Source organism: Oryctolagus cuniculus, chromosome 13 (assembly GCF_051225735.1).
Source record: "Oryctolagus cuniculus isolate XC-2025 breed Fujian yellow rabbit chromosome 13, ASM5122573v1, whole genome shotgun sequence".
Lineage (NCBI taxonomy): Eukaryota > Metazoa > Chordata > Mammalia > Lagomorpha > Leporidae > Oryctolagus > Oryctolagus cuniculus.
Window position 1 is genome coordinate 109,142,705 of NC_142879.1, and position 25,880 is coordinate 109,168,584.

The 25,880-nt window shown below is 54.9% G+C and overlaps 1 protein-coding gene across 33 annotated transcripts in view; it reads right to left on the reverse strand.

Moving 5' to 3' along the window:
- Positions 1–4,628: 4,628 nt before the first annotated feature.
- CREM (cAMP responsive element modulator) overlaps positions 4,629–25,880 on the reverse strand; it is a 73,446-nt gene continuing 52,194 nt past the window's right edge. For 9 of the 33 annotated variants that reach the window (XM_089312467.1, XM_089312465.1, XM_070056157.2 and 6 more), the window contains 4 exons: positions 23,561–23,749; positions 13,952–13,987; positions 10,560–10,716; positions 4,782–5,686 (listed from right to left, as the gene is read on the reverse strand). In XM_089312467.1, the coding sequence (XP_089168593.1) occupies positions 5,542–5,686; positions 10,560–10,716; positions 13,952–13,987; positions 23,561–23,749 (527 nt within the window). In that variant the 3' untranslated portion in view covers positions 4,782–5,541. Of the gene's footprint in view, positions 6,183–10,559; positions 10,717–13,951; positions 13,988–17,437; positions 17,502–18,170; positions 18,462–23,560; positions 23,750–25,880 lie in introns of those variants that run through there. The other 24 variants (XM_051833471.3, XM_051833466.3, XM_070056165.2 and 21 more) reach the window with 14 other exon arrangements.

The following is a 25,880-nucleotide window of genomic DNA, read 5'->3' on the forward strand; positions in this document are numbered from 1 at the left end:
CTCAGGGGCACTGCCGGGAACACACGCCGTGAGTTGCAGTACTTCCCGTGAGCAGAGTGTCAGCAGACAGCCGTGAGGGACGTCCCCGCGGGGACACCCACACCACTGCACAGACGTCTGTGCTCAGGCCCCTGCACCCACGTAGGAGACCCGGAAGGAGCTCCTGGCTCCTGGCTTCCCATTGGCCATTTGGGGAGTGAATGAGCAGGTGGAAGATCTCTCTCCCTCGCTCGGTAACTCTCACCCACGTGGGAGGCCCAGATGCAGCTCCTGGCTCCTGGCTTCGGATCAGCTCAGCCACAGCCATCGCAGGCATCTAGGAAGTGAACCAGATGATGGCAGCTCGCTCTATCTCGTTCTCCCTCCCTCCCTATCTCTGCCTCTCAAATAACTAAGTAAATCTTTAAAAAGGAGATCTGAGCGCTGTATTTCCGGTGTCTCCGTTGTCACTACGCATCGACTTTCAGTTCCCCTGCAGCGTGGTTCCTCGTTTAGAGAATGGGGTGAGCCACGCCGGGGGGCCTCTCCCAGCCTCTCCCTCACTGGGCTGGTCCTCCAGCGGCCTCTCCTCGCTCGGACTGAATCCGTTTTGTCCCATCAGCATCGTTTTCATATGTTTGGACAGGACGGCTGTGGGTGTTGCTAAAGTAACCACTTGAGACCACAGAACTCACTCTCGGATCAACCCCTTCCCGGGCGGGGGGCCCAGGCTGGCCGAGAGCGGCAGGGCCAGGTTCTGTGCGGGTCCTGAGCCCCGGCAGCCCTGGGGCTTGGGGCAAGTCGCTTAGCCTTCCCCAGCCTGCCCCGGGCTGGCTGGGTGTGGGAATCCAGTGTGGTGCCCGGCACAGGTAAGCACTCGGCAGGGGGCACCTGTTCTTTGTGCTTGTGCGTCACATCCCGTCCAGAGCTGAGCAAGCCCAGCAAAGCGCTGGCTCTCCTGGCCTCCAGCGCAGGGGCTGAGACGGGGCGGGGGCGGGGGCACGTGGGGCCTCCCACATCCTCCTCACCCCGCCCTGCCGATGCGGTGGGGGCAGGACACAGCAGCGGGGGCTCAGAGGCCGCCACGGGGAGGGTCACTTGTCACTCGACTCACACGCGCCTGTCGTATCTGAACCTCAGGCATGTCTCACTACAGTGAAAAATCAGGCACGTTTAACAAAGTCATTTTTTGGAAAGTGAAGACACCACTGGCATTGAAAGAGGTTAGGCCTTTCGGGGCCAGCATCGTGGTGTCGGCGGTAAAGCCACACCTGTGATCCCAGTTTGAGTCCCGGCTGCTCCACTTCCGATCCAGCTCCCTGCTGACGCACTTGGGAGAGTAGAAGAGGATGGACCAAGTGCTTGGGCCCCTGCACCCACGTGGGAGACCTGGATGGAGCTCCTGGCTCCTGGCTTAATTTGGCCCAAGCCTGGCCATTGTGGCCATTCAGGGAATGAACCAGAATATGGGAAATCTCTCCCTCTCTCTGCTTTTGAAGTAAATACATAAAAATCTTCAAAAAAAAATAATAATGGTTATGCCTTCCTCAAGACAGGCAGGATCGGAAGGAAAATCTAGTATTATAAAGATTTATTTACTTATTTATTTGAAAGTCAGAGAGGCAGAGAGAGAGAGAGAGGTCTTCCATCCGTTGGTTCCCTCCCCAAATGGCCACAGTGGCCAGAGCTGGGCCGATCCGAAGCCAGGAGCCAGGAGCTTCTTCCGGGTCTCCCACGCAGGTGCAGGGGTCCAAGCACTTGAGTCATCTTCCACTGCTTTCCCAGGCCACAGCAGAGAGCTGGATGGGAAGTAGAGCAGCCGGGACTCGAACCCGTGCCCATATGGGATACCAGCACTACGGGCCGTGGCTTTGCCGGCTACACCACAGCACCAGCCCCAGGGAAAACCTTGTTCATTCAGGATTATTCAGGATTCGATTGTTTTTTTCCACAAAACAGCCAAAGGAATTCCTGTCCTGGGTGTGAAGCAGAGCTTCGCCTCTGACTGCAGTCCCGCATCTTGTGCTGTTACCACCAGCAAAGGCGCAGGCCTGAGTATAGAAAAGGACAGAGGGTGAAAGAGGTGTAGACGCACGCGGGTGTGTGTGTGTACACGTGTGTGTGTGTGTGTGTGAGTGTGTACGCGTACAGTCCACAGAACCCATGCTGGCTCATCCTGGGTTGTTTTTCAAAATACTTTTGAATACAAGAAAAGAAAGCCTGCCTTCTAAGAGTGGCTGGAGAGTAACAGGCCTATTTTATTTGAGCCAGCGCAGTCGGCATCACAAAGCACAGAGCTGGTTTTCTCCTTCCGGTCATCCGCGTTCCTCCCCTGTGGGTGAGTGTGAGATGGCCCCGGGGAGGAGCTGCCCACCACACAGCCGTCCCTGGCACACAGTGCCCTGAGCAAGGTGCCGTGTGTTCAGAACCCACTGAAATGTGTAAACGGACAAAGAGGAACGGCGCTGATGGGAAAATGAATGTGCAGGGGGAAGCCACCCACGAAAGTGAAAACACACCTCGCTCAGGGGGTTCAGACCCTGGCCTGTGTTACAAGACAGGAAGTGCGTCTGGTCTCTGAAAACCCTGGGACCTGCGGCACCCTGGCCAGCCTGGCGTCCCAATGCCCGGGGCCACGGCTCGGCTCGCCTCGGGCGCCAACACCGCTCCATTCATTGTGGGAAAGACTGCAAAAGCCATGCTGGTGCCCCAGGCCAACTGTTTTGTAAACCGGGCTTTTGGGAACGCAGCAAACTGCACGCTGGACGGACATCAGGAGGGTGGGATGTGGTGAGCACGCGAGGAGGCTCCCAGCCGCTAAACCATGGCCGCTGCCCCCACACACGTGTGAAGACCAGCCCAGGTGCCCTTCCTGGCTCCTCCCACGTCACGTGACTTACAGGGCAGGCGAGGCCGTGGGAGCCCAGGATGCGGGAGCACTCACTTCCACATCCAACGGCCCAGCGTCTGAAGCCTTGCGGATTAGAGAAAGACGACAGTGCGTGACAGCCATGGTCTCCGTGCACGGGAGGCACAGCGTCCACACAAAACTTCCCACTCGCTGCTCGCACACCAGCGACAGGCGGCGGGCTGCGTCTGCCGTGAGGCCCCGCGGACGGCTGTGAGGCTGTGCTATTTCGGTGGCAAACGCTGGGTTTCAGGACGAGCGGGGGGGGGGGGCGGGGGTGTCTTTCCCACCCTTGGTGCCTAGAACTGTGGAAGCAACGTTAGGCTCCGCAGAACCTGCAGAGACAGCAGATCCCGCAGGGAGAGTCTGGCCACGACGCCATGGCCACGCAACCCTGGGACTTCCGAGCTCCGGGCAGAGAGGGAGCAGGTTCAGGGAGGAGACGTGTGTTACTCCCGGCCCCTTCCTCTGAAAGAACATGGCCTGTTCTAGGGCAGACCACGTCACATCCATTCCTTCTCCTTTCCAAATCAAACGACCTCATTTCCTCCCTGGATCGCCCAGTTCCAGCTCCTCGGAGCAGCACGCCTGCCCTGCACCCCCTGACCGGAATACCAGCCCTCCCTTCAGGGCCCAGGTGCAAACCCACTCCCTAACCAAGCTCCTTTAATGTGCACCTGTGCCTTTCTCGGCGCCTCGCCTTGGCTGCTGGTCCCTGCCCGTCCGCCTCAGCACGCGGCCTATCGGCAGCGACTGCTCTGTGCATGCAAACAGCCGCTTCCCTCGTCTGACTTCTGTGTCGAAGACAAAAGTTGGAATAAAAGACGCTCCGAGCTCATACTCTGAGGAAGAATCGGTATTTGTAAAGAAAGCCAGAGGACATCTTGGGCTGCCCTTGGGAGGCACAGTTAAGGAAAGAACCATGATGCAATGGGGCAGCAGCAGGTGCACTCTCGCAAACGGCCGCCTGTCTCTACCTCCTGGAGGGCGGGACAGGGGAGTTAGCGCAGCAGATGTCAGGGCAGAACGCGCAGAACGCGCAGCGGCGCCTTGCACACAGCTCGCACTCCGGGGACAAGCGCCACCAGGTCAGGCTCTGGGCTCATCCCTTGAAGCTCGGGGCTGGGAAACTGGGTGAGACGCAGACGCCGGGGATGGCATTGCCACACCGCCGCCGCCGTAAGGAACTTCGCCAGGAAGCACAGACAAGAACAGTTACCCTAGCGTGGACTCAGCCTCACGGCCATTCAGCAATTCAGTTGTTTTGAAATGAAACTAAAAGCTGGTGTTGTCTCTGTTTTAAAAGGCCTGCAAGTCTTCCGGTGACACTCGAAGCAGAGGCCATGAGCAGGCGTCTCGGGACCAACTCTAGCGAGGCCCCGTCTGTCACAAGGGCCGGGCCTGTCACTCTGCCCTGCGCTGTGTGTGTGCAAAGCTCCGGGGCCATCTCTCTGATGGGACAGCAGAAAGGGCACGGGCGAGGGCCAGGCCCCGGGGCTGCAGCAGCGCCCTCGTGGGCAGGCAGTACAAGTCCAATAGGCTCTTCACTCCCGCCACATAGCAAAACTACGCTGCCCCTTTCATTAGTATCCAAGTAGCACTGAGAACTTTTGCAAGATCTCTCTTAATGTACCACCAAAACTGTGGTAAATGTTCAGATATTTAGATGAGCACCAAATACTACAAAGTGCAACCGCTAGGGTTCCATTAAAGACTCAACAATGGCTGTCAAGGGCAGCAATGCTATAAATATATGCACATATATTTAATAAAGCAATTCGTACAAAAATCTGGAAATGCCACCGATTCATTTCTGGGCTGCTAAACCTTCTTGCAGCTCGTTCCTGGAGCATTTCTGTGGTGTGCTGTCTCGGAGAATCCTTTCCTAAAATGATTTTTAAAGACCTGCAAAGTTTTTTATTGCATCGGACACTATTCATGACACAGAGACTGCAAACTGCAAATATGTGGCATTGCAACAAGTCTTACAAATATTTTAAGAATTCGTTACACACATTTTTCTTTTTTCTTTTTTTTTTTTTTTTACAGTTTGTCTCTTTAAAAATAAAAAACGGAAGTTACAGCTAAGAGTCAGTCAACTGGGTACAGTGAAGCGCTGTAGGAATGTTAGGGTCAGGGCACAGAGGAATGACACAAAGGGGGAAGCCACAATCTTTGCCGGCTCTGCATGTATCGCCTTCCAAAGCAACTGTGCGCGTGGCGAGGGTCCCGGGTGAGCACCTCCGCTAGTCCGCTTTGGGAGAGCAGAAGTCTTTCAGGGCCTCCAGCTCCTCGATGAGCTTCTTGTTCTGCACCTCCAGCACGGCGACCCGGCTCTCCAGACACTTCACGTACTCTTTCTTCCGACGCCGGCACTCTTTAGCCGCTTCCCTGGAGAGGGGAGAAGCAGAGGGCAGACACAGCGTGTTTGGCACGCGGCCGGCAGACGCGCGGAAGTAGAGCTCGCTAAGCGGGGTCACGCTTGCTTTCCAGAGCTTGAGACCTACGTTCCCAATTCCGGGCCACACACTAAGCCACACGGGGTCGGAAGGGGCCCGCGGGTCCCTCGCGCAAGTCCACACGGCAATCAGCGGAGCTGCTGCGTCTCCTGCCTTGCTCAGAGGTCACGGGAACAAGGTCCACGCCAAAGGCAGTTACTCTGCTTTATGGCAGTAAAAGTCTTTGAGGGCCTTGAGTTCCTCAATGAGGGTCTTGTTTTGGTTTTCAAGCACAGCCACACGGTTTTCAAGACATTTGACATATTCCTTCTTCTTCCTGCGACACTCCCGGGCGGCTTCCCTGGAACCAACACAAGGCAAATGACTACAGGAACGACCCGTCGGCACAGTCCAGATCAGCTCCATCAACTCCGGCCCCCAAACTCAACAGCCAGGCGCTCCTGGCTTGCGTGGAGCCACACAACGAATGCCAGCGAGCTCGTGCCTTCTCGTGAGATTACGTCAGACAACAGGAACAACTCGAGGACGGGATCCACTTAGCCCTCGGTGCAAACGGCGCGTTCTCAGGGCACACATCCCACAGCAACAATGACCAGCACTGTGTCCAGGAACCTCCCACAACAGGACACAGCCCCGAGTGGAATTTCTATAAAAGCGTTTATAGATCCTTTCCGGCTCTCGTAAGTACGCTTGCCTGCCGGGAGCTACGGATTCCATCACAATAGGTTTGTTTTATTGGATCAAAAACAGTCACATGAAGTAAGCCTCAGAAACCTCACACGTCAACACCGGGGATTTTGCAGACTTAAATCTCAGTAGAGCAAGGTCGCTCATGGCTGGGAGGACAGTTTAATTAACACAACACAAATACATTATAACAATAAACAAAACGTGCACATTTTTACAAACCAAAATGAAGTGGATGCTACCTCTGAAAATTAAGGGAGGAAAAAAACGGGGTTACATAATACAACACTCAATCATTCAGACCATGTCAACCCACAAGTGACAGCACCGCACTCTGCATTAGGACAGAGCAGCTGCTGGACGACCCACAGGTCATTTCATAACTGGAGCCTCAGGGCACGCACTTAATACCCCACACACTGCAGTCTTCAGGCACACAAGTATGCCAAAGGAGAGAACGGACTGACAGCCAACGCAACAAACACACGGAAACAGATGGACGAGTTACTAATGTCCATGTACCACCCCACCAAAAAACAGGAAACACAGCCAACATTCTCTCTCCCCTTCTTTCCAGCGTAGGGATGGAAGCTACGGCACTCAAGTCCTCCGTGAAAGATACACTCTGAACACATCTTCATTTTGGACTCATTTTCACAATAACTGCCACTGGGTACATCACTCCCCTTCACAGAAAAAAAACTATCCTGAAACAGACACGATCCCTCGAGTACACTTTAACAAAAGTAGTGTAGAGTTGTCTACATACAGTTACTACAGTGCCCGCGTGCACGGCTGGGATCCCACATTAAGTGTGAGAGTCGGAGGGTGTGGCCGTCGCTGTATTTTTGGGAGAGGTCCCTCTCACTGCGTGGTGGCTGTGTTTTCACTATGGGAAGCAGGAGTCAGCACTAAGGAAACCCTGAAATCCCAACAAATGGCAGGAAAAGACCAACCCCTACACCCTAGTCAGGAGTAACACGCTCACCCCAGGAACTCATACGGTTCTGGACTTCCCAGCTACCTAACAATTTTTTTTTTTTTTTTGGACAGGCAGAGTGGACAGTGAGAGAGAGAGAGACAGAGAGAAAGGTCTTCCTTTTGCCGTTGGTTCACCCTCCAATGGCCGCTGCGGCCGGCGTGCTGCAGCCGGCGCACTGCGCTGATCCGATGGCAGAAGCCAGGTACCTATCCTGATCTCCCATGGGGTACAGGGCCCAAGCACTTGGGCCATCCTCCACTGCACTTCCCGGGCCATAGCAGAGAGCTGGCCTGGAAGAGGGGCAACCGGGACTGAATCCGGCGCCCTGACCGGGACTAGAACCCGGTGTCCTGGCGCCACAAGGCGGAGGATTAGCCTAGTGAGCCGCGGCACCGGCCTTAAATTTTTAAAAAATGTATAAAAGCAAACTGAACTTGATAAGACAGCAATTAATTTTATCAGAATGGTGCAAAGGGAAAAGTTAAGAATAAATCCATTCACATTGGATATTTGCCAGTTTGGGAACATAATTCAGTTTCTCCTACAAAGGAACTAAAAATAATTTCTGAATACCAAGGTTTTCATGATTAAGCATTATATTAACTACCAGATCTAGAAGGAAAGTGCTCATGCTACGAAACAGATCATCATCAAGTGAGAAGTTTAAACACCTAATAGCAGTGCGGTGGGGTCCAGCCGAGCTCGTGTTCATTTCTGCCCAGTCGTGTCAGCTGCAGTTTCCTCCGGAAGCTGCGACGTGACTCCATGCCGACAGAGCTGAGCGCCGCCTCCCACGCCGCGGTGGGGTCCAGCCGAGCGGCTGAGCGCCGCCTCCCACGCCGCGGTGGGGTCCAGCCGAGCGGCTGAGCGCCGCCTCCCACGCCGCGGTGGGGTCCAGCCGAGCGGCTGAGATGCCGCCTCCCACGCCGCGGTGGGGTCCAGCCGAGCGGCTGAGCGCCGCCTCCCACGCCGCGGTGGGGTCCAGCCCGGAGGCTGAGCGCCGCCTCCCACGCCGCGGTGGGGTCCAGCCGAGCGGCTGAGATGCCGCCTCCCACGCCGCGGTGGGGTCCAGCCCGGAGGCTGAGCGCCGCCTCCCACGCCGCGGTGGGGTCCAGCCGAGCGGCTGAGCGCCGCCTCCCACGCCGCGGTGGGGTCCAGCCGAGCGGCTGAGCGCCGCCTCCCACGCCGCGGTGGGGTCCAGCCGAGCGGCTGAGATGCCGCCTCCCACGCCGCGGTGGGGTCCAGCCGAGCGGCTGAGATGCCGCCTCCCACGCCGCGGTGGGGTGCAACCCCGCGGCTGAGACACTGCATCCCACGCCGCGGTGGGGTCCAGCCCGGCGGCTGAGACGCCGCCTCCCACGCCGCGGTGGGGTGCAACCCCGCGGCTGAGCGCCGCCTCCCACGCCGCGGTGGGGTCCAGCCGAGCGGCTGAGCGCCGCCTCCCACGCCGCGGTGGGGTCCAGCCCGGAGGCTGAGCGCCGCCTCCCACGCCGCGGTGGGGTCCAGCCCCGCGGCTGAGACACCGCGTCCCACGCCGCGGTTGTAGCCTCTGGGGAGTGAACCAGCAGATGGAAGCTCTCTGGCTCTCTCTCTCTCTTTCTCTCTCTACCTCTGCCTTTCAAATAAATAAATATGGGTTTTTTTTAAAGAAAAGTTGCTGCTACACTGGTAGAAATATAATCCAAAGTCTTTTGTAGATGTTGACGAACAAAAGGAGAAAGGCCTAAGAGACCGCTCACGTGCGTGGCACGGGACGGATTAAAGCCCACGCACTTCCCGTGAAGGTGCGCTTCCAGTCCACGCGGCCGTCTTTTCGAGGCGACCTGGGGTTGGCGCAGTGCGCAGGCTCGGGCGCGCACACTGCTTGGCTGCAGACCCTGGTTCCGTGCAATCCTGAGCCACTTCCTGCTCACCTTCTGTGGGCCGCAGGTGCTCCGCGGTGTGTGTGGGGGGGGGGGGGTGCCAGCCAGCCTTCTGCCCAGGGGAGGCAGTGCCGGTTACAGCAGCGGCAGAAAGGCTGGCATGCAGGCGCAGACACACCGATGCCAGGCAGCCGCTGTCTCCAGGGCACGGAACGCCATGTGCGTTGTGGTACAGGAGCCCGTGTGAGGATTCCCAAAGCGCCTCACCCCGTGCCACCGAGGAGACTGCTCACTACCCGACTGTGGCCGCTCTGGTCCGCGCTCAGAGGGACAAAGGGCAGAGCTGACCTCAGCCCTGGATCTGAGGGGTGCAGGGGCAAGAGTTTACAGGAAGTAGGTGGTGGTGACCCCGGCAAGCGCAGGACCCCCGGGGCCGGCGTCTGGGACCCTTCACAGCGAGGTGGCGAGGTGACGGGCAGCCCGCGTCTGCACATTCTCCAGGTCGGGTTCACGTGCACCGCTCTCCGCAGCAGCAAACTCACACGCGAGGTAAAGGAAATTCTGTTCAAGTTCGCGTGTTTAAAAAAGCTTCTTGGAAAATGGCATTTTATGATACGCTGTCGCGTAAAAAATAGAATTTCAGCAATATGGCGCAAGAACGTAAGAGAGAAAGTGAGAGCGAGCAGACTGGACGTGCACCTAGCAGGAGTTAGAAGGGATCCTAGGCTGTGACTAGAGGTTAGCAGAGTACCACGCTGGGGAAAAAGCGAAGCTGCATTACAGATACACACAAACCTGGAGCAAGCTTACAGAACGCTTAACTCACATCTCTGTTGCTGATGACTTACTTGACAAAGTAAGTTCCAAAGGCAAAATAAGTATCTCTCATAAACTCCTCCCATCGTATGTCAAGACATAAATTGATTACCTTTTGCACATGGCCCTTGGAAAGCACGCGGCTCAGCCGGAATGGGTTCACAGCGGGCGACACTGACCAGAAGGCCATGGCCATCAGCAGCCCAAACAGTGAGGTTGGAAGAAACAGCTTCGGGGAACATAGCTTGTTTACAGGCCTCACAACCGCACCTTCTGTGGCCTGCAGTGGGTGCTGAGTGGGGTGCGAGGGCCCTGCAGTGGGTGGGTGCTGAGTGGGGTGCGAGGGCCCTGCAGTGGGTGGGTGCTGAGTGGGGTGCGAGGGCCCTGCAGTGGGTGGGTGCTGAGTGGGGTGCGAGGGCCCTGCAGTGGTTGGGTGCTGAGTGGGGTGCGAGGGCCCTGCAGTGGGTGGGTGCTGAGTGGGGTGCGAGGGCCCTGCAGTGGTTGGGTGCTGAGTGGGGTGCGAGGGCCCTGCAGTGGTTGGGTGCTGAGTGGGGTGCAAGGGCCCTGCAGTGGTTGGGTGCTGAGTGGGGTGCGAGGGCCCCCGCGCCGGGTGCTGAGGGGGTGCAAGGGCCCTGCAGTGGGTGCTGAGTGGGGTGCGAGGGCCCTGCAGTGGGTGCTGAGTGGGGTGCGAGGGCCCTGCAGTGGTTGAGTGCTGAGTGGGGTGCGAGGGCCCGCACGTCGGGTGCTGAGTGGGGTGCGAGGGCCCGCGCGTCGGGTGCTGAGTGGGGTGCGAGGGCCCGCGCGCCGGGTGCTGAGGGGGTGCGAGGGCCCGCGCGCCGGGTGCTGAGTGGGGTGCGAGGGCTCACCTGTTCTTCATTAGCCTCAGCTCCCGTTTCCGCGTCGCCTCCTCCGCTAGTTGCTGGGGACTGTGCAGACTTCCTGGCGAGGCGGCCATCACCACTCCCTGGGGCAGGGCGGTCGTGGGGGCTCGGATCTGGTACGTCGGCATGTCACCCGTGGCGGCTGCAACGGAACAGAATATTACGAGCCTCTGTAAGCAGTCCGCAAGTCGGTATTTCATACAAGACACACGCTGACATGTCCCAGGAGGTGATGATGCAGAGGATGAACTGAGGACTGTGGGACCTTAGGCATCAGAGCCCTCCTCCAGCGGGGAAGACAGTGGTAGGAGTACCCAGCTTGCTGCACACGTGTGAGCCAGCCAGCGTCCTGATGCACTCTAGTCAGGCCTGGCTGTTTCTGCGTTTGTGCTTTTCCAGTCAAAGGCTGTTCCACTGCCAGTTCAGTGGTGTGCTGGTGGGTGTCTGGGGTCAGCTCTGGGGGAAGGAGCCACTCTCCGTGGTATTTGGTGACTCCCAGGACTCTCCCTCCCCACACGACCTCACCGAGGGCAGAGCTGGGAGGGGATTTGCAGAGGGCAGCACGGGCAGATGTCCTCACGCCCAGGGCACAGACACAGCAGCTGGAAACGGCTTCAGCGCCAGAGCTGTTTTTGAGTGCACTTTAAGTGTGTGCGTGCGCTGTATAAACGCTGTGTGTGTGGCATGTGCGACGGTTTAATCATGGCTGTATTAACAACCGGCTACCACAGGTGTATGCTATAAACCAGTCCAGCAGAGGGAGCTGGCGCGAGCCCCCCCACAAGGAAATGGTCACTGGGAGGGCGGTCGACCCTCCCAGTCCTCTACTGCGCACCGAGCCTACTCAGGCGCCAGTCCTGTGACCAGAGCCACAGCCAAAGGCAGGGCCCAGCTGCCGGCGTGCGGCCACAACAGGAACAGCACAGCGCCCCCACATGGTGGCTCTGGGGAGCCGGGCTTCTCGGGATAAAGAGACATTTCTAAGTACTCGTTTTTAAAGGGCGTTTTCTAACAACAGAATCATACAGTTAGAAGACAGATGTCAGATGTACTTAGATTTCACAATGAATACTGAGGGTTCTCGAAGGCTCCTAATTCGTATCAGTGCTTTGTCTCTCTACCGCCGTGGCCAGGGCTTCCTGGAAAAGACAGCGGGGCCCCAGTGACGCCACGTGTCTCTGCCACCCACGCTTTAACTTTAAGAACGTTTGGCCCAGAGTTATTTTGGTACTCCACAGAGACATGACGAAGTGCATGGTCTCTCAAAGCAAAATGCAAAAAAAAAAAAAAAAAAAAGGGTCTTAAGGGAAAAAAAGGTACTAAATTCTGTAAAAAGCAGTCTGGACCAAATGCCAGTCCAGAGAGGAATGCAGTTCCTCCGTGATTGTTAAATGCACTGTCTGGCCCTGGAGACGTTTTGCCCTTTCAGCTAGGAGACGATGTCCCTGAGAACAGCCGAGCAGTTTTAGAAAGTTAAATGCAAGGTAACAGACTTAGGGGCGTCCGTGGAGGAAGTGCCGGCTTCTCTCCCTGGGCTTCGGAACTAAACCAAAGAATGGAATTGAAAACATGGCTTGGAGGAGAGATCACTTAAAGGCCTTTGCAGAATGAATAAAAAAAATTACTATTTATAGGGCTGCCTGCCTCTTCCTCTGTGTGTCATTTTTAAAACAATGTTGATACAGAGTGATTAAAGGTCCCCAGCAAAAAACAGAGAAAGAGTGCATTTGTTTTGGTAACTTTTTGAAGTGCGGTCTGCACGCATGTCTCACTGCGCGCTGTAGTGTGGCAGCGCTGAAGAAGAAAACCAGCTGTGAGGGAACTGAGACTATATTTAGAGTCTCAAGCACGCCACCGTCACAGGAAACCAGGCAGAGGGCCCGCCTCCCCGCCTCTCCTCACCCACGTCCAGGGGGCTGCAACAAGGGCGGCACTGGGGGCCGCTGGCTTTCTAAAACGGGAACAATGGCCAGTGACGCCTGAGCAGTGGGCGCGCCCGTGCCGACATTTGCGGGAAGTGCAGGGACGCGGACAGAGAGGTGCAGAGGCGCTGCACCCGCCAGTCAGAGCAGAACGCCTGCGAGACAGGCCAAGGCCAGGCTGAGGGCATCCGTTGTTGGAAAGGGGAGAAAGGGGGCGCTGGGAACACTTCACGGACGAAAAGTGAAGTTCACCCACTGGTTTTGTCTTTACCAGAAACGGCTCGACAGAACATTCTGCCTGGTTCCAAAAGCCCAGGTGCCGGGGCAGGAGCCATCTGGCCAAAAGGCCGATTGATGGCCACGCGAGAGCAGTCGCTCAGAAAGTCGTCACCCTACAGGGACTTGCACAGGGTGGTGGTTTTGGCTGTATTAGTTAGGAGACGTTAGGTGACAAACTGGGCTTTGTTATAATTTTTCAGATATATATTCGCTTGATTTCCTTCTATAAAAATCAAAGATTACAGCTCATGATTTCAAGCCAGAAGTAAGAATTGGTGTAAGTTAGTAGGAAGTAGTAGGAGTTTCTGTCCCAAGGAGTCTGTGTACTTCTCATGGGCACTGGAGAACTTCCAAATACTCAAATATAATCTTGTGATTAAGTACACTAAAAAGATATGGGCAGTGAGAATCTCTGGTTTGGAGGAAGTCTAAATGTCAAAAAGTTTTATTTTTAAAATGAGTTATTTTAAAAAGCGCTTATCTTAGGTTCAGTTTCCAAGAGGATGAACCCAGGATCAGAGAGCCACGCTTCTCCCTGTCCCCTCATAAAAGCCAACCCCTGTCCCATCCAACTGCTCAGGGTTTCCGAGTTTTGTTTTTTAATCCTAAAGTTTCATTTTTGTTTTCATCAATGGGGGCTTAAAAGTTCCCGACTGAAGGGAGACGTGAGAAGAAGCTGTTGACACACCAGTTTTGTTCTCGGGCCAGCACAAGCTCTAAGGCCAGCCGGGGATGCGGCCCCTGTGCCCTGGATGCCCCCTGGATGCCTCCAGGGTCTGGCACAGTGCTGGGTGTGTAGCAGGCGCTGCATGAGGTGATGTGAGCGCCACGAGGCAAAACCTGAACTCCCCAAGGTTTCGCCCCAGCTCGGTCATCCGGGACGCTTGGATGAAGCTTCCAGACTCGTGTGTTCCCGCAGGGTCTTTTCCTAACAGAAGGCTCCGCGTGTCCACCCGCCCCCGGGTGCACTGTGCATGCACATGTCTCCCGTGGCAAGTTCTAATCAGAACACGAAAAAGTTACTTAGGCTTAGTGTGAACCATGTTGTGGAAGGAGATTCCTGGAACCCTCCATTCTGGTTATGAACGTCATACCTCTCTTGGCAAGCGTTAAACACGGCACAGCAGAAAAGCATGGGATTTGGAGCCTGGGTTCTAGTCCAGCTCCGCCACTTACCAGCCATGTGACTTGGGACAAGTTCAGTCTCCTCATCTGAAAAACGGGGATACATTATCTCATTTGGTACTCACAACAAACCCTGTGCTGTGTGTCAGTGTCTAGACAGTGCCTGGCACCTGTCAGCTCCCCTCCTCTCCCCTTCCTCAAGTGCTGAAAGACAGCGTTCCAAACCAAGCTTACATCGGGCTTCGTTAGCAGGCACCGAACACCCACAAACACATCGTCCCCGGGGCCTCCCTTCCCGCACACCGCTTATTCCTTATTGTACAAAAATCAGCCTACTAAAAACCCCTAAACTCTAGAGTACAGTTCTACCCCTGGAGAGAACAAGTTACTGAGTGATAACGTAAGGTGTCCCTTTTCAAAGTGTACCGTCACTTAAAACCTTGAAGGTGGAGAATCACAGATGATCTCAAAATGCACGCTTGTCAGACTGGCCCTACAAAACCCCACGCGCCAGACTAGGAGGCCAAGAGGCACCAGCTCCGGCTGAAGGACCATCCCCGTGCTCCCGAAGTAGAGCCATCCTCAGCACCCCGCAAGCGGTGACTCAGTGCTTTGACTGCTTTTTGGCTTATGAAGATACCTGTGCCGCTGAGCGCGTTACTTGAATAAAAGCATTCTCACATGGTCTTCCTGACTTCCTGCGTCACCTCCCTACGTCCACTGTGGCGGGAGCTCAGAAACCACACGCAGGGGCAGGGGCTTCTCGCCCCCCTCCCCAAGCCGGCCTGCTCCTGAGGCTCCCGGCAGGCGTGGCCAGGCTGCGCCCCCTCCACTGCTGCACTTCCTCCAGGATGTCTAAGCACTCAACACTGCACGCGTGTGACTGCCAGAAACCACGCAGAGGCCGGCGCCGCGGCTCACTAGGCTAATCCTCCGCCTTGCGGCGCTGGCACACCAGGTTCTAGTCCCGGTCGGGGCGCCGGATTCTGTCCCGGTTGCCCCTCTTCCAGGCCAGCTCTCTGCTGTGGCCAGGGAGTGCAGTGGAGGATGGCCCAAGTGCTTGGGCCCTGCACCCCATGGGAGACCAGGAGAAGCACCTGGCCCCTGGCTTCGGATCAGCATGGTGCGCCGGCCATGGCGGCCATTAGAGGGTGAACCAACGGCAAAGGAAGACCTTTCTCTATGTCTCTCTCTCTCTCACTGTCCACTCTGCCTGTCAAAATAAAAAATAAAAAATAAAAAAACCACGCAGAATGAAGTCGCTAAGTGTTGCCGTCAGCTCGACTGAGGTACAGTCGACAGAACCGGTGTGTCCTTGAGGTGCACATGCGCTGCTTCATACACGCATACCCTGGGAAATGACTGCCACAGTCAGGCGGTCAGTCACACGTAAGGGGCCTTCGCAGGTGTTTATTAACGGAACATCCTGTGTTAAAGATAAGAAATTATGAATACTGGAATTAAATGCTCTGGATCGTGGCAAACAGATGCTCTGCATCCTACAAGAATAATAACAAATATTCTAGAAAAAAACCCTCCATTTTGAGTTTTACAAGGATGCTCCATCATTGCATGCATTTTGGAAGCAGTATGTAGCCTCCTGTTGCGATTCCTGTCACAGTCACGCTAAGGACACGGGGTCAAGCGGAGCAGCGATGTGGTATGGCATGAACAGAGCCACAGGCGGGGTCTGACGACCCTGGTTCAGCACCGGTGGGCCCTGTCAGCTCGGGAGAGTCACCTTACCCCGAATCGGTGTTGTCCCACAGAAGGCGGTGTGACTCTATCAGCCCTACGCCACGGATCGCCACTGGCAGCCAGACAGACACTGGAGGCCATTCCGTTAAGTGAAACACACTAGACACAGACAGAGTCCACGGCCTCTCTCGGACGCGCAAGTTTAAGAAAGGCGTCTGAACCTGGGCCAGTGGTCACCAGAGGCTGAGCAGGATGGGGAGACAGGGGACAGGAGTTCAGTGACCCGCAGCAGACACAGGAGGGTGACAGGGCCGACAGAGAAACAAAGGAGAGGCGAACAGCGGGAGACGCTGCCACTGTGTACACGTGGTGACGTGGTGAGACACTACGGCACAGCACCCCTGCGAGTGTGCCAGGCCCGCCCGCTCACCACGACGCTGCCTGCCCTGTGTGTCAGGGAGACCGCGTGCGTGCTGCTCTCTCTAGACGCGACCTCCTGAGCTGGGCCCACCCCGTCCCGTGAGCACTGGCGTCGGCCAGCCCCTCTGCCAGCACGTCATGTGCCTGATAGTGCGGGGAAAGCTGACGTAACGCAGTGGTAACACAGTGGTCTTATCTGGCAGTGTCTTCACTCGGGGAACTAGAACAGGGCCGGGTGAAATCAGCACTCGAGCTGTACTGAAATCTTTTCCAAAACCAGCAGGAAAACAGCTTAACGGCAACTTTCAACTTCACCTTCCACGCCGATTTAGTTTTATTGAAACTGCATGTAGACCAGTGACTTCCGCTTTTTTACTTTCCACACGACTTCACCTTTGCTACCGATTTCAACAAGTTGTCACAAAACCATGCTTCCCCGGGAAAGTTTCTCACTAAGGACCACGGCCGACTGCTTTTCCAGCGGCAGCCCTGCCCTCGTTCCCACGCAGCAACCGTGGGACGCTGTCTCCCGAGGTTGTAGAGTTGTCTGTCCTGAGCGGTTCGGAAAGCTCTCCTGAATACAGCTAACACTCAGAGACGCAACTGAAAGCAAGCTCCTAGCGTAGTCAGCTTAAGAAACAAAATGCCATATTTCTAGTAAGAATTTAAATTATACCCAGTAGAGTCAATAATCTGTAATCCTACCAACTGCAGAGGGTCCCTTCTTATGTTCAAGGCCATGTTCCGTAAGGAAATCCTTCCCAGGCCAGTCATTTGAGTTAGAGCCTGGCTGGGGACTTGAGATCAGTTTTTCAAACTAAGGTGTATACCATTAGTGAGGTCAAAAACTCTAATTTTGTGGGTCAAGAATAGCACTGATGGGGTGAGAACGGACCAGACTTAAACCATGCTTTCCAAGGGACAGTCAAGGTCTGAGAACAGGTGTTCTGCCACTGTCCGGCAGTTTTAAGTTTCAGCATTTAAAAAAAGTTTAAATTGGAAAATGAACTGTTGTATAAACAGTATTTGAAAGAAGAATTAAGAAAACAGCAGCTCTTCCAGGCAGCTTTAGCACTGGCGTGTGCAGGTCACACTTGCTGGGGACACGAAGACCCTGAGGGGCTGGGGGGCTGGCCTGGGGTCGGGTTCTCCAGCTTCAGCTACAGGCTCAGTCCGGGGCCACTGCATACACAGTGTCGCAACCACACACGAGTCACCGAATCCCAGTCTTTCACAATCACTAAGAAAAGTAAACCTCCAGAGAGAACTGCTCATTACCAACCCAATGCCAGAGGCCAGGGAACCAGGACAAAGGCCACCGCTCCCGGACCCAGCCCTGTGCAGGGCCCACCCCTCTCCAGGAGGAGCACCTGGCCACGTGACTGCCTTCAGGGTCCCCCTCCTCAAGCGGACACTTACCGAGAGAGAAAAGCCAGAGCAAGGCTAAGGAGCAAAGCTACTCAGAGTGAGCGACCTTGGAGACAGAGGCAGTGGTGAGCAGAGAGAGGAACTGACTAACCGGCAGCGTGACTGGGGCTGACGTCAACGTGCAGAGGGCTCCGAGTTTAACTCGTCCACGCCCCTGCTGAAACAGGATTCCAGGAAATGTAATGACGTCAGCCCTCGGAACTCAGCTGGCTGGGGAACAGACCATTTGAAACGCGGGAGGAGAGACGGGGCTCGGGCACGCAAACACCCCCCCCCCCCAGGGTTCCTGCTCGGCTCGCAGGGTAACCAAACCCGGAGCTAAATTGTTTTACAATGGGGACAGCATTTACGTTTACCTTGTAGGCACAGTGAGTTTGCAACAGGTTGCAGATGAAATAATCCCTTATCTGCTTATTTCAGTAGTGCAAAATGGTGTGCAGGAAGCGGGGGGGGGGGGGGGGGGAGCGAGCAAGAGCGAGCGAGCGAGCGAGGAGGAGGGAGAGGGAGAGACTGTGCGTGCTGCTTTCCCAGACCACAAGAAAGCAGTCTAATACTGAGCAAAGACGCAACTACACTGAGTCCCCTTCACACGGCGCTCAGCAGAGAGATCTGTAAACGGAAACTTCTCACTCCTGACGAGGAAATTCACACTTCTTCAAACACTCTCTAAACTTCCGAGAAAACTCTGCCGGGTTCATTGCACGCCCCCTGGTCAAAGCCTTACCTGTCTCTTCTCCGGTCACAGCCATGACGGGCTTCTGCATCCAGAGCCGCCCTGTGTCCCCTCTCACAGGGCCACAGAAAGTGTTCCACACCAGCAGGCATGTGCGGGATAAGGAGGAGTGCTGACATCACTGTGACGTCACTGCCTATCATTGCCATCAGTTGGCTTTGTCACAGGCGAGCTCTCCGAAACCAAAGCCCTGTAAAACCCTTCCTGTAATAAACCATCTGAACGGTCTTGTTTCTTTCACATAAAAAAAAAAAAAATCTGGAGACAGGCTCTAGCAAAAACGCCTCCCTAGCATTAAATGCCGCACCGTTCTCATGGGGCTACTTCTTTGCGATCTTGACGTCCACAGTTTCTAGGCAGACACCAGGGAACGCACCCTGTGTATTTTTTGTAACAAACAGGAGATTAGGGTGATACATGGGGGTTTGATCTCTGACAATCAGCACAGAAATACTGCATTTGACAGACAGATGCTTCCAAACCCACCACGTAAGAAACACCCAGCCACCTTTGTTCACCTCACATACTTTTATTTGCTGAACACTTTGTTCAACATCGTAAAGCCAACTGTTCTAGGGAGGCAGAACTAATTCCACTTGAAAGGAGCGGATACTGAGAGGGCCAAACCCCACGCCACTGTAGCTCGCATCCCCCCGCCGACTGTGGACTCTGGGCCCACAGAAGCGGCCGTTACGTGGGGTCCCCTAAGACATTATCCGCCATGATAAAAGCCCCTTGAAGAGTGCTGTGACTGTTGAACTTCACACATCAATCACAATCACTATTCAAAAACTTCTAAAAACACGTCATTGCAGTTGTCTCGTTGAACAAAGATCCAGCACATGAAGAGCGGAATCGTGACGGCAAGCAGGACGGAAGCCGGTCAGACATGGCTGTGGAGGAGGCCACGGCCTGGGAAAAGAGGATGTCCGTCTACTGCACTACAGCAGTGACCTGCCGCCCGGCCTGCGGCTGCACGATGCCCCGCACGGCGGGCACGCAGCCTCGGACAGCCCCGCACATCTGGCTCACTCCATGAAGCAGCTTCCCGGGGAAGGAAGCAGGGACTTTAGTCAGCGCCTCGGAGGGGAGCGGTCAGTGTTCCCGCCCATTCTGAGGCCCCTGCAGAGCGTCCACCCCCGTCAGGGGACCTCACCAGGGACGCTCTGCTGTCCCAGTCACGCCTCAGGGTGTGAGCCCGAGAGCACGTCAGTACATTTTGTTTCAAATTGCATTTTTTAAAGGGAACTTTCATTAATTTATTTACTTGAAAGGTAGACAGACAGAAATCTCCTATCCACTAGTTCATTCCCCAAATATACTCAAGGGCCCGGTCCGGGACAGGCCAAGGCCCAGAGGTGGGAACTCCATCTGGGACTCCTGTGTGGGTGGCCACTACCTGCCATCTCCCAGGGTGCACCTCAACAGGAAGCTGGAATTAGCAGAGCCGCTGGGACAGACTCCAGGCGCTCCGATGTGGAGTGTGGGCGTTCCCACTGGTGGCTTAACTGCTAGGCCACACACTCACCCCTTAAACTTGATGTTGTTTATTGTTTATCTCAGTGTTTCTTTAAATTGGCAAAAGGACCTGCTCAATAAATATTAGTGTAAAAAAGAGGGCAGAAGAAGCCAAGGGTGGAAGGAAGTGGGTCGCTTAACCCGTTGACTACCGCTCTCAGTGGGTTTCATATATTCCCTGGACTAGCCGGACTCAGTGGACGGGGAGCAGAGCCGACGTCTTCACAGAGTGCAGTGCACCTCCCTCCAGAAGCCGCTAAGGATCCTGGTCCACTTAGAAGTTGGCGCCCAGGCAGGACACAGAGCCCGAGAACCGCGGCACTCGTGACGAGGCACCTCCTGGAGGTGTCTGAGGCAGATCCAGAGGATCACGGAAGGCTTCCTGGAGGGAGGGCCCTCTAAGCCCAGACTTGAGCAACGCGTACCATGCGGGAAAGTGCTCTCCTAGGGACGGAGCGGGGCCTGGTAAGGAGAGAAAGCATAGCCGACCAAGGCAAGGAAGACGCAGCTGCCATCCGAGAGGGGAGGAGACCAGGTCAGGCCAAGGTTGGAAGCGCAGGACGGGCTGCGGGCTTTTGTCTCCCAGCCTCCAAAGCAGTGGCATCAGGAGGCGGCCTCGGCTGCTGGCCTCCAGGAGCTGCCGAGGCCTTGAGGGGGGAGCCCTCAGGAAGGGGATCCACGCTTCCTAAGGCAGGCCCCAGAGAGCCCCTGCCCCTTCCAGCTAGTGGGAAACGGGGGGGGGGGGGGCGCGGCGGGGCACAGTATGAATTAGGCAGACCCTCACCCGCAGGTCCCTGCTCGTGGACCGAGGTCTGCCGTGAAGACCCGCCAACTCGGGACGTGGCAGGCACAGCCCACGTGGGGCAGATGGCAGGCGACAAGGACAGGAGGGCAAGGACAGTGGGGTGGGGAGGAGCGGAGGACGTGTGGATGAGCCGGGGGAAGAGCCTACGGAGTGGCTTTGGGTGGACACCAGGGTTCCAATTAAGGAGGACGAACTGCCCGTCACTGAGACAGAGACAACAAGAGGATCGGGGTGGGGGGTTAAAACTGGAGGTCCAGGTTTGGAGTCAGGAGACAGTGTGGGACATCGACATCTACAGAGTTGGAAGCCGTGGGGGATGGGTGCTCGGATCAAAGGGAGAGGGGCCCTAACGCTAGGAAACGGGCAGAGGGAGATAAGGCCAGCAAAGCAGCCACGGCGGTGGGGTTGGGGGGGGGGGCAGGAAACAGGAGAATGCGGTGCCTCTGAGAAGGAGGAAGCCGAGTCAGCAACGCTGCCCCACGCGGAAGGACCAACCAGGAGCAGGACTGGGATTCCGACAGAGGCCGGCGGCCTGTCAGGGCGCTGCAGGCCGGAAGGTGGGCAGGGAGAGCAGCCCGGGAGGCGCAGGGAGACCCGACAAGAATGCCCAATGACGCCGCTGGACTTCACACGGAACCAGGGCTCCTGGAGGAAAGAGAAAACAGGAAAGAAAGAAGAAGAGGGAAAATGAGGACGAAAGAGAGGGAGAAATACGCACCATGAGCTGTGCATGGTATAAACAAACACGTGGCATCGCACAGTAATTCATCATCAGCATAGTCTCAGGAGTAGAGGTGAGCAGGCTCCTGAGAAGACGAGCTTACAAAAACACGACTGGAAAATGTACCAGGAAAAAGTGCATTCACAACAGTACCCACAACCAGGAAGCACCTAGAAATCAACCGGGCAAGAATAGGTGAGGTTCCGAAGAGAAAATATCTAAGCTGCTAACAGTAAAACGGGATCTGCATAAATGAGACATTCTATGGTTTGGGCTAGGTCAATTTAATAATACTACAAAGACTTCAGTTCTCCCTAAGTCAGCCCATAGATTAAATGCAATCTCATCTTTGGTTTTATTCTTCTCCTCTTCTTCCTCTTCTTCTTCTTCTTGCCACTACCACTTGGAAGCTAAAAATCTATTCTAAACGCACATGGGAGAATTATGGTTCACAAATGACTGAGCACTAAGAAGCGACAACAAACCAAAAAGACCAAGAAGGGGACCCGGTTCTGTGAGAGTCAGCATAGGGCTGATGCGCAGGAGAGGCGCAGCTCGGAAGAGAGTTCTGACACAGATCCAAGGCACATGAGAACCTGCACACATATGTCATGAGAAAGGACATACAGAGAAGTCAAAACCGGACCCCACCGGGCACCGTCTCCAGAGGTGCCTCCCAGATGCATGTAAGAAATACAAACAAGACACAGCACTCCGCTGTAAGATTACTCAGTTAGACACGCAGCGCTCACGAGCATGGGTGGAACACAGCAGGTGGCTTTAATCGCACATTTAGAAGGAAACACTGAAGTGCTGCATAAGTGCTGAGTGTCCTACGTAAACGGCGTTGTCACAGTAAGCCCCAGAACGCCCAGGAGTAGAGCTAATTGTCAAGGGATTCATCGGTCATAATCTGTTCACCCACATTTGTGAGACTTTTAAACTAAAAGGGCTGTTACTGCTTCCCTTAAGTAAGTGGACCGAGAGACTTCCAACTCAGCCTTTGAAAGCTGTATTCAACACATTTGTTCGCATTATCACAGGGACAACTAAACTGCATTGAAACCTTAGGTAAGCTTTTAGGGCGGCATTCCAACTGTTCATTTCACTACTGTTAGAGCTAGAAGGGGCACCCTCAGAACCAAAGTACACTTAGCATAGCCCAAAAATAAGCAACTGTTTTGAAATGAGTTGTCTAGAAATTAGAGTTGAATTAACAGCTAGGGGAAAACCCAAATTCAAGGCATCATGGGCTGAAAACTTAAATCCTTACAAAACAGGCAACAGAAATCTACTAGGTCGGCACTGTGACCCCCAAATGCAGGATATTTACATAATTGAAATACTCACCCCTTTTCAACTCCCCTTTTCTACCATGCTACTCTGAACTGAGCTTTTCCTATGAGCAGTAAAACCTGCTTAAAAAATCCCGGCCGAGGCTGGTGTTGGCCTTGTGGCTGACGCTGCAGACCCTGCAGGAGGGCCCGGGCTCCGCTGCTCCCGACCCCAGCTCCTGCCACTGCATTCCCTGCAGGAGTGCCCGGGCTCCACTCCCGACCCCAGCTCCTGCCGCTGCAGACCCTGCAGGAGGGCCCGGGCTCCGCTCCCGACCCCAGCTCCTGCCGCTGCAGACCCTGCAGGAGGGCCCGGGCTCCGCTCCCGACCCCAGCTCCTGCCGCTGCAGACCCTGCAGGAGGGCCCGGGCTCCGCTCCCGACCCCAGCTCCTGCCGCTGCAGACCCTGCAGGAGGGCCCGGGCTCCGCTCCCGACCCCAGCTCCTGCCGCTGCAGACCCTGCAGGAGGGCCCGGGCTCCGCTCCCGACCCCAGCTCCTGCCGCTGCAGACCCTGCAGGAGTGCCCGGGCTCCGCTCCCGACCCCAGCTCCTGCCGCTGCATTCCCTGCAGGAGGGCCCGGGCTCCGCTCCCGACCCCAGCTCCTGCCGCTGCAGACCCTGCAGGCGGTGCTGCTGGCTGGGACTGGGTTCTCGCCTAAGCTGATTCGCTGGCTCCCAGCTTCGGCCCGGCTGAGACCACCGCAGACGACTGGGAGCCAACCAGCAGCTGGTCGTGCCCTCTCTCACACACACAGACACACACACACATGCTTCCTGCCTCGCAAAATAAAAAATAAATGAATAATAAAATGAAGATCAGACCATTTATTTGACTTGCTTAATGGACTAAAATATTTCTTTAAGCCTTTTTAAGTGACCCCCACCCCACTCCCCTGCCAAAAATCTACCTCCTGTATGTTTCAGCAAAGCATAAAATCACTACTACATGGTGTGCAATAGTAATGCATAGGTATTCTAATTGTACGAGAGTAATAAAATATACCTTGAACAACAACCTGGCTGCCTGGGACAAAGAACTGCTGTGTGCCATCGGCCGACTGTGCTGCGTACTGTACAATTGTAGCACCTGGTGGAGGAGCTGCTGAATTTGTCATTGTTAGTGCCTGTAGTCCCTGAACACCATCAGATCCTGGGTTAGAAATCTGGATTGCTCCACCTTGGGCTATAGCAACTTAACAGAAAAAGAAAAGACATATTAGAGAATTTCAAGATTAATTTCTGATAATCCCACACTGGCGGAATACACTCTGGGTCTGCTTGTCACCACTGTTTCTCACTCTCAAGTCACCCTGATCGCTCTATGCTGAACTGACAAGGGACATGGGCTTTGGTGGGGGACAATACCCTGCACACAGGAAAGACTAGCATTCTACATTCAGGACTTCCTGAAACCCATGGAGCCCACAGGCTTCCTTGTCCCTGGCCTCCAACCCACTGAACTGTGTAAGAGAGGAGGAGCAAGCAGGGAGGGGGGTCCTACTTCTTCGCTTACTCCATTCTCTCAGAAATGTAAAATGTTAACTTGGAGGGTATCTTAAAAGGTAACTCTACTCAACATTTTTGTTGTATAATATTTACCAAGTGCCTTTAATAATTACAGCTAATGTTCTCTAAATACTAGAATTTCCCAGTCATGTTGAAAAGTTAACGTGTTAACCTAGAGTTTCAAAAGAATAATTGAGCAAGTATTTTAAAATTTCACTCTAATAGATAATTAAGTCCTGTTTAACACATCAGAAAGTCTGTATAACATAAATATTACAACTGTGAATTTTAAACAGCAGAGATTCTGGGGAACCAAAGGCTCCTTTTAAAAAACTGCACATAAACTAGCCAGTTTTACAATGAAGATGTAAACACCACACGGTCAGAGTCACACAGAGTGCGATGCAAATGCCTTATAGAAAGGCTGGTGTTTCAAACACGCTCTGAGTATCTCCAAGTCCTTCTCAAGCATTTTTAAGGGCAGCTGAGCAAAAGCCCACTGAGGTCCAAAGCCACCAGAACCATGGAAAGACAAACAGCAGAATTTCAGGGCTCTGACTCAGGGGCTCTCGGGCTGAGCCCACATTTACGACAGCGGCACCGGCACAGCCCTGCCGGAAGCGGACGGGCAGAGAGAACACGCCGGGCCTGAGGACCCCGAGGAGCCTGCCACACTGTCTCAGGACAGGACACCTTCAACCACACTCCAGACTGGCCCGGTTTCAGCACGCAGCTTCACAACAGTAGAAGGTCTGGGGACAATCCGTGCAACGTCTTAACAGAGAAGCGTGAGAAAGACAAGAGGTCTTTGCTTCTTGCATCTTCACGCCTCCCCGTGAATGAATCTGATCCGCTGTGCTCTGTGGGGCTGTATTTCCCATGGACACTGGCGTGATGTCACGGAGACAGTGCTTTAGAGAGAACAGCCAAGGACAGCATGAGCACAACGTGCTGGAGACACGCGCACACATGTGCACATGCGCACCCACGTGCAAAAACATGCACACATGCTCACACACGTGCATAAACATGCACACATGTGCACACATACATGTACAAACACGCGCGCTGCAGGTGCACACACGTACACATGTGCATGCACACAAACAAGCACACACGTGCACACACTACACAGATGCATGCACACGCACACATACACACACAAACACGCACACTGCAGGTGCACACACGTACACATGTGCATGCACATGCACAAACAAGCACACACATGTGCACACAGATGCACACTGCAAACATGCACATGTGTAAATTCACGTGTACACACATGTGCACACATACGCACATGCATGCACTCATATGCCCACACGCGCACACATGAATGACAAACATGTACAATGCACACAGATGCATCCACACATTCACACACTGTGCAAACGCACACACGCACACATACACACATGCATGTATGCACACACATGTGTGTACACACAATGAAGAACAAGCATGCACACATGTGCAGTGCACACACGTGCAGTGCACACATGTGCACACATACATGCACACATGCATGCACACATGCATGCACTCACTGCACACTTGCACACACAAAGGACAAACACGTACACACACGCACATGCACACACATGTGCGCACACACAGCTGCTTCAGGGGAAACCTGTGGAGGGTAATCTCACACTTCCGCGTCCCTCTCACTTCTACAGAGGCCTCCTGATGTGGGCGTCGGGCGGCAGGGGACCCTCCCAGTCACAGGGTCCTCTCTGGCTGGACAACAGCAGGACTGCCCAGTGCTTCAGGATCCTGAAAGCGGGCTTTGTGCGTGCCTGCGTGGGGTCCCT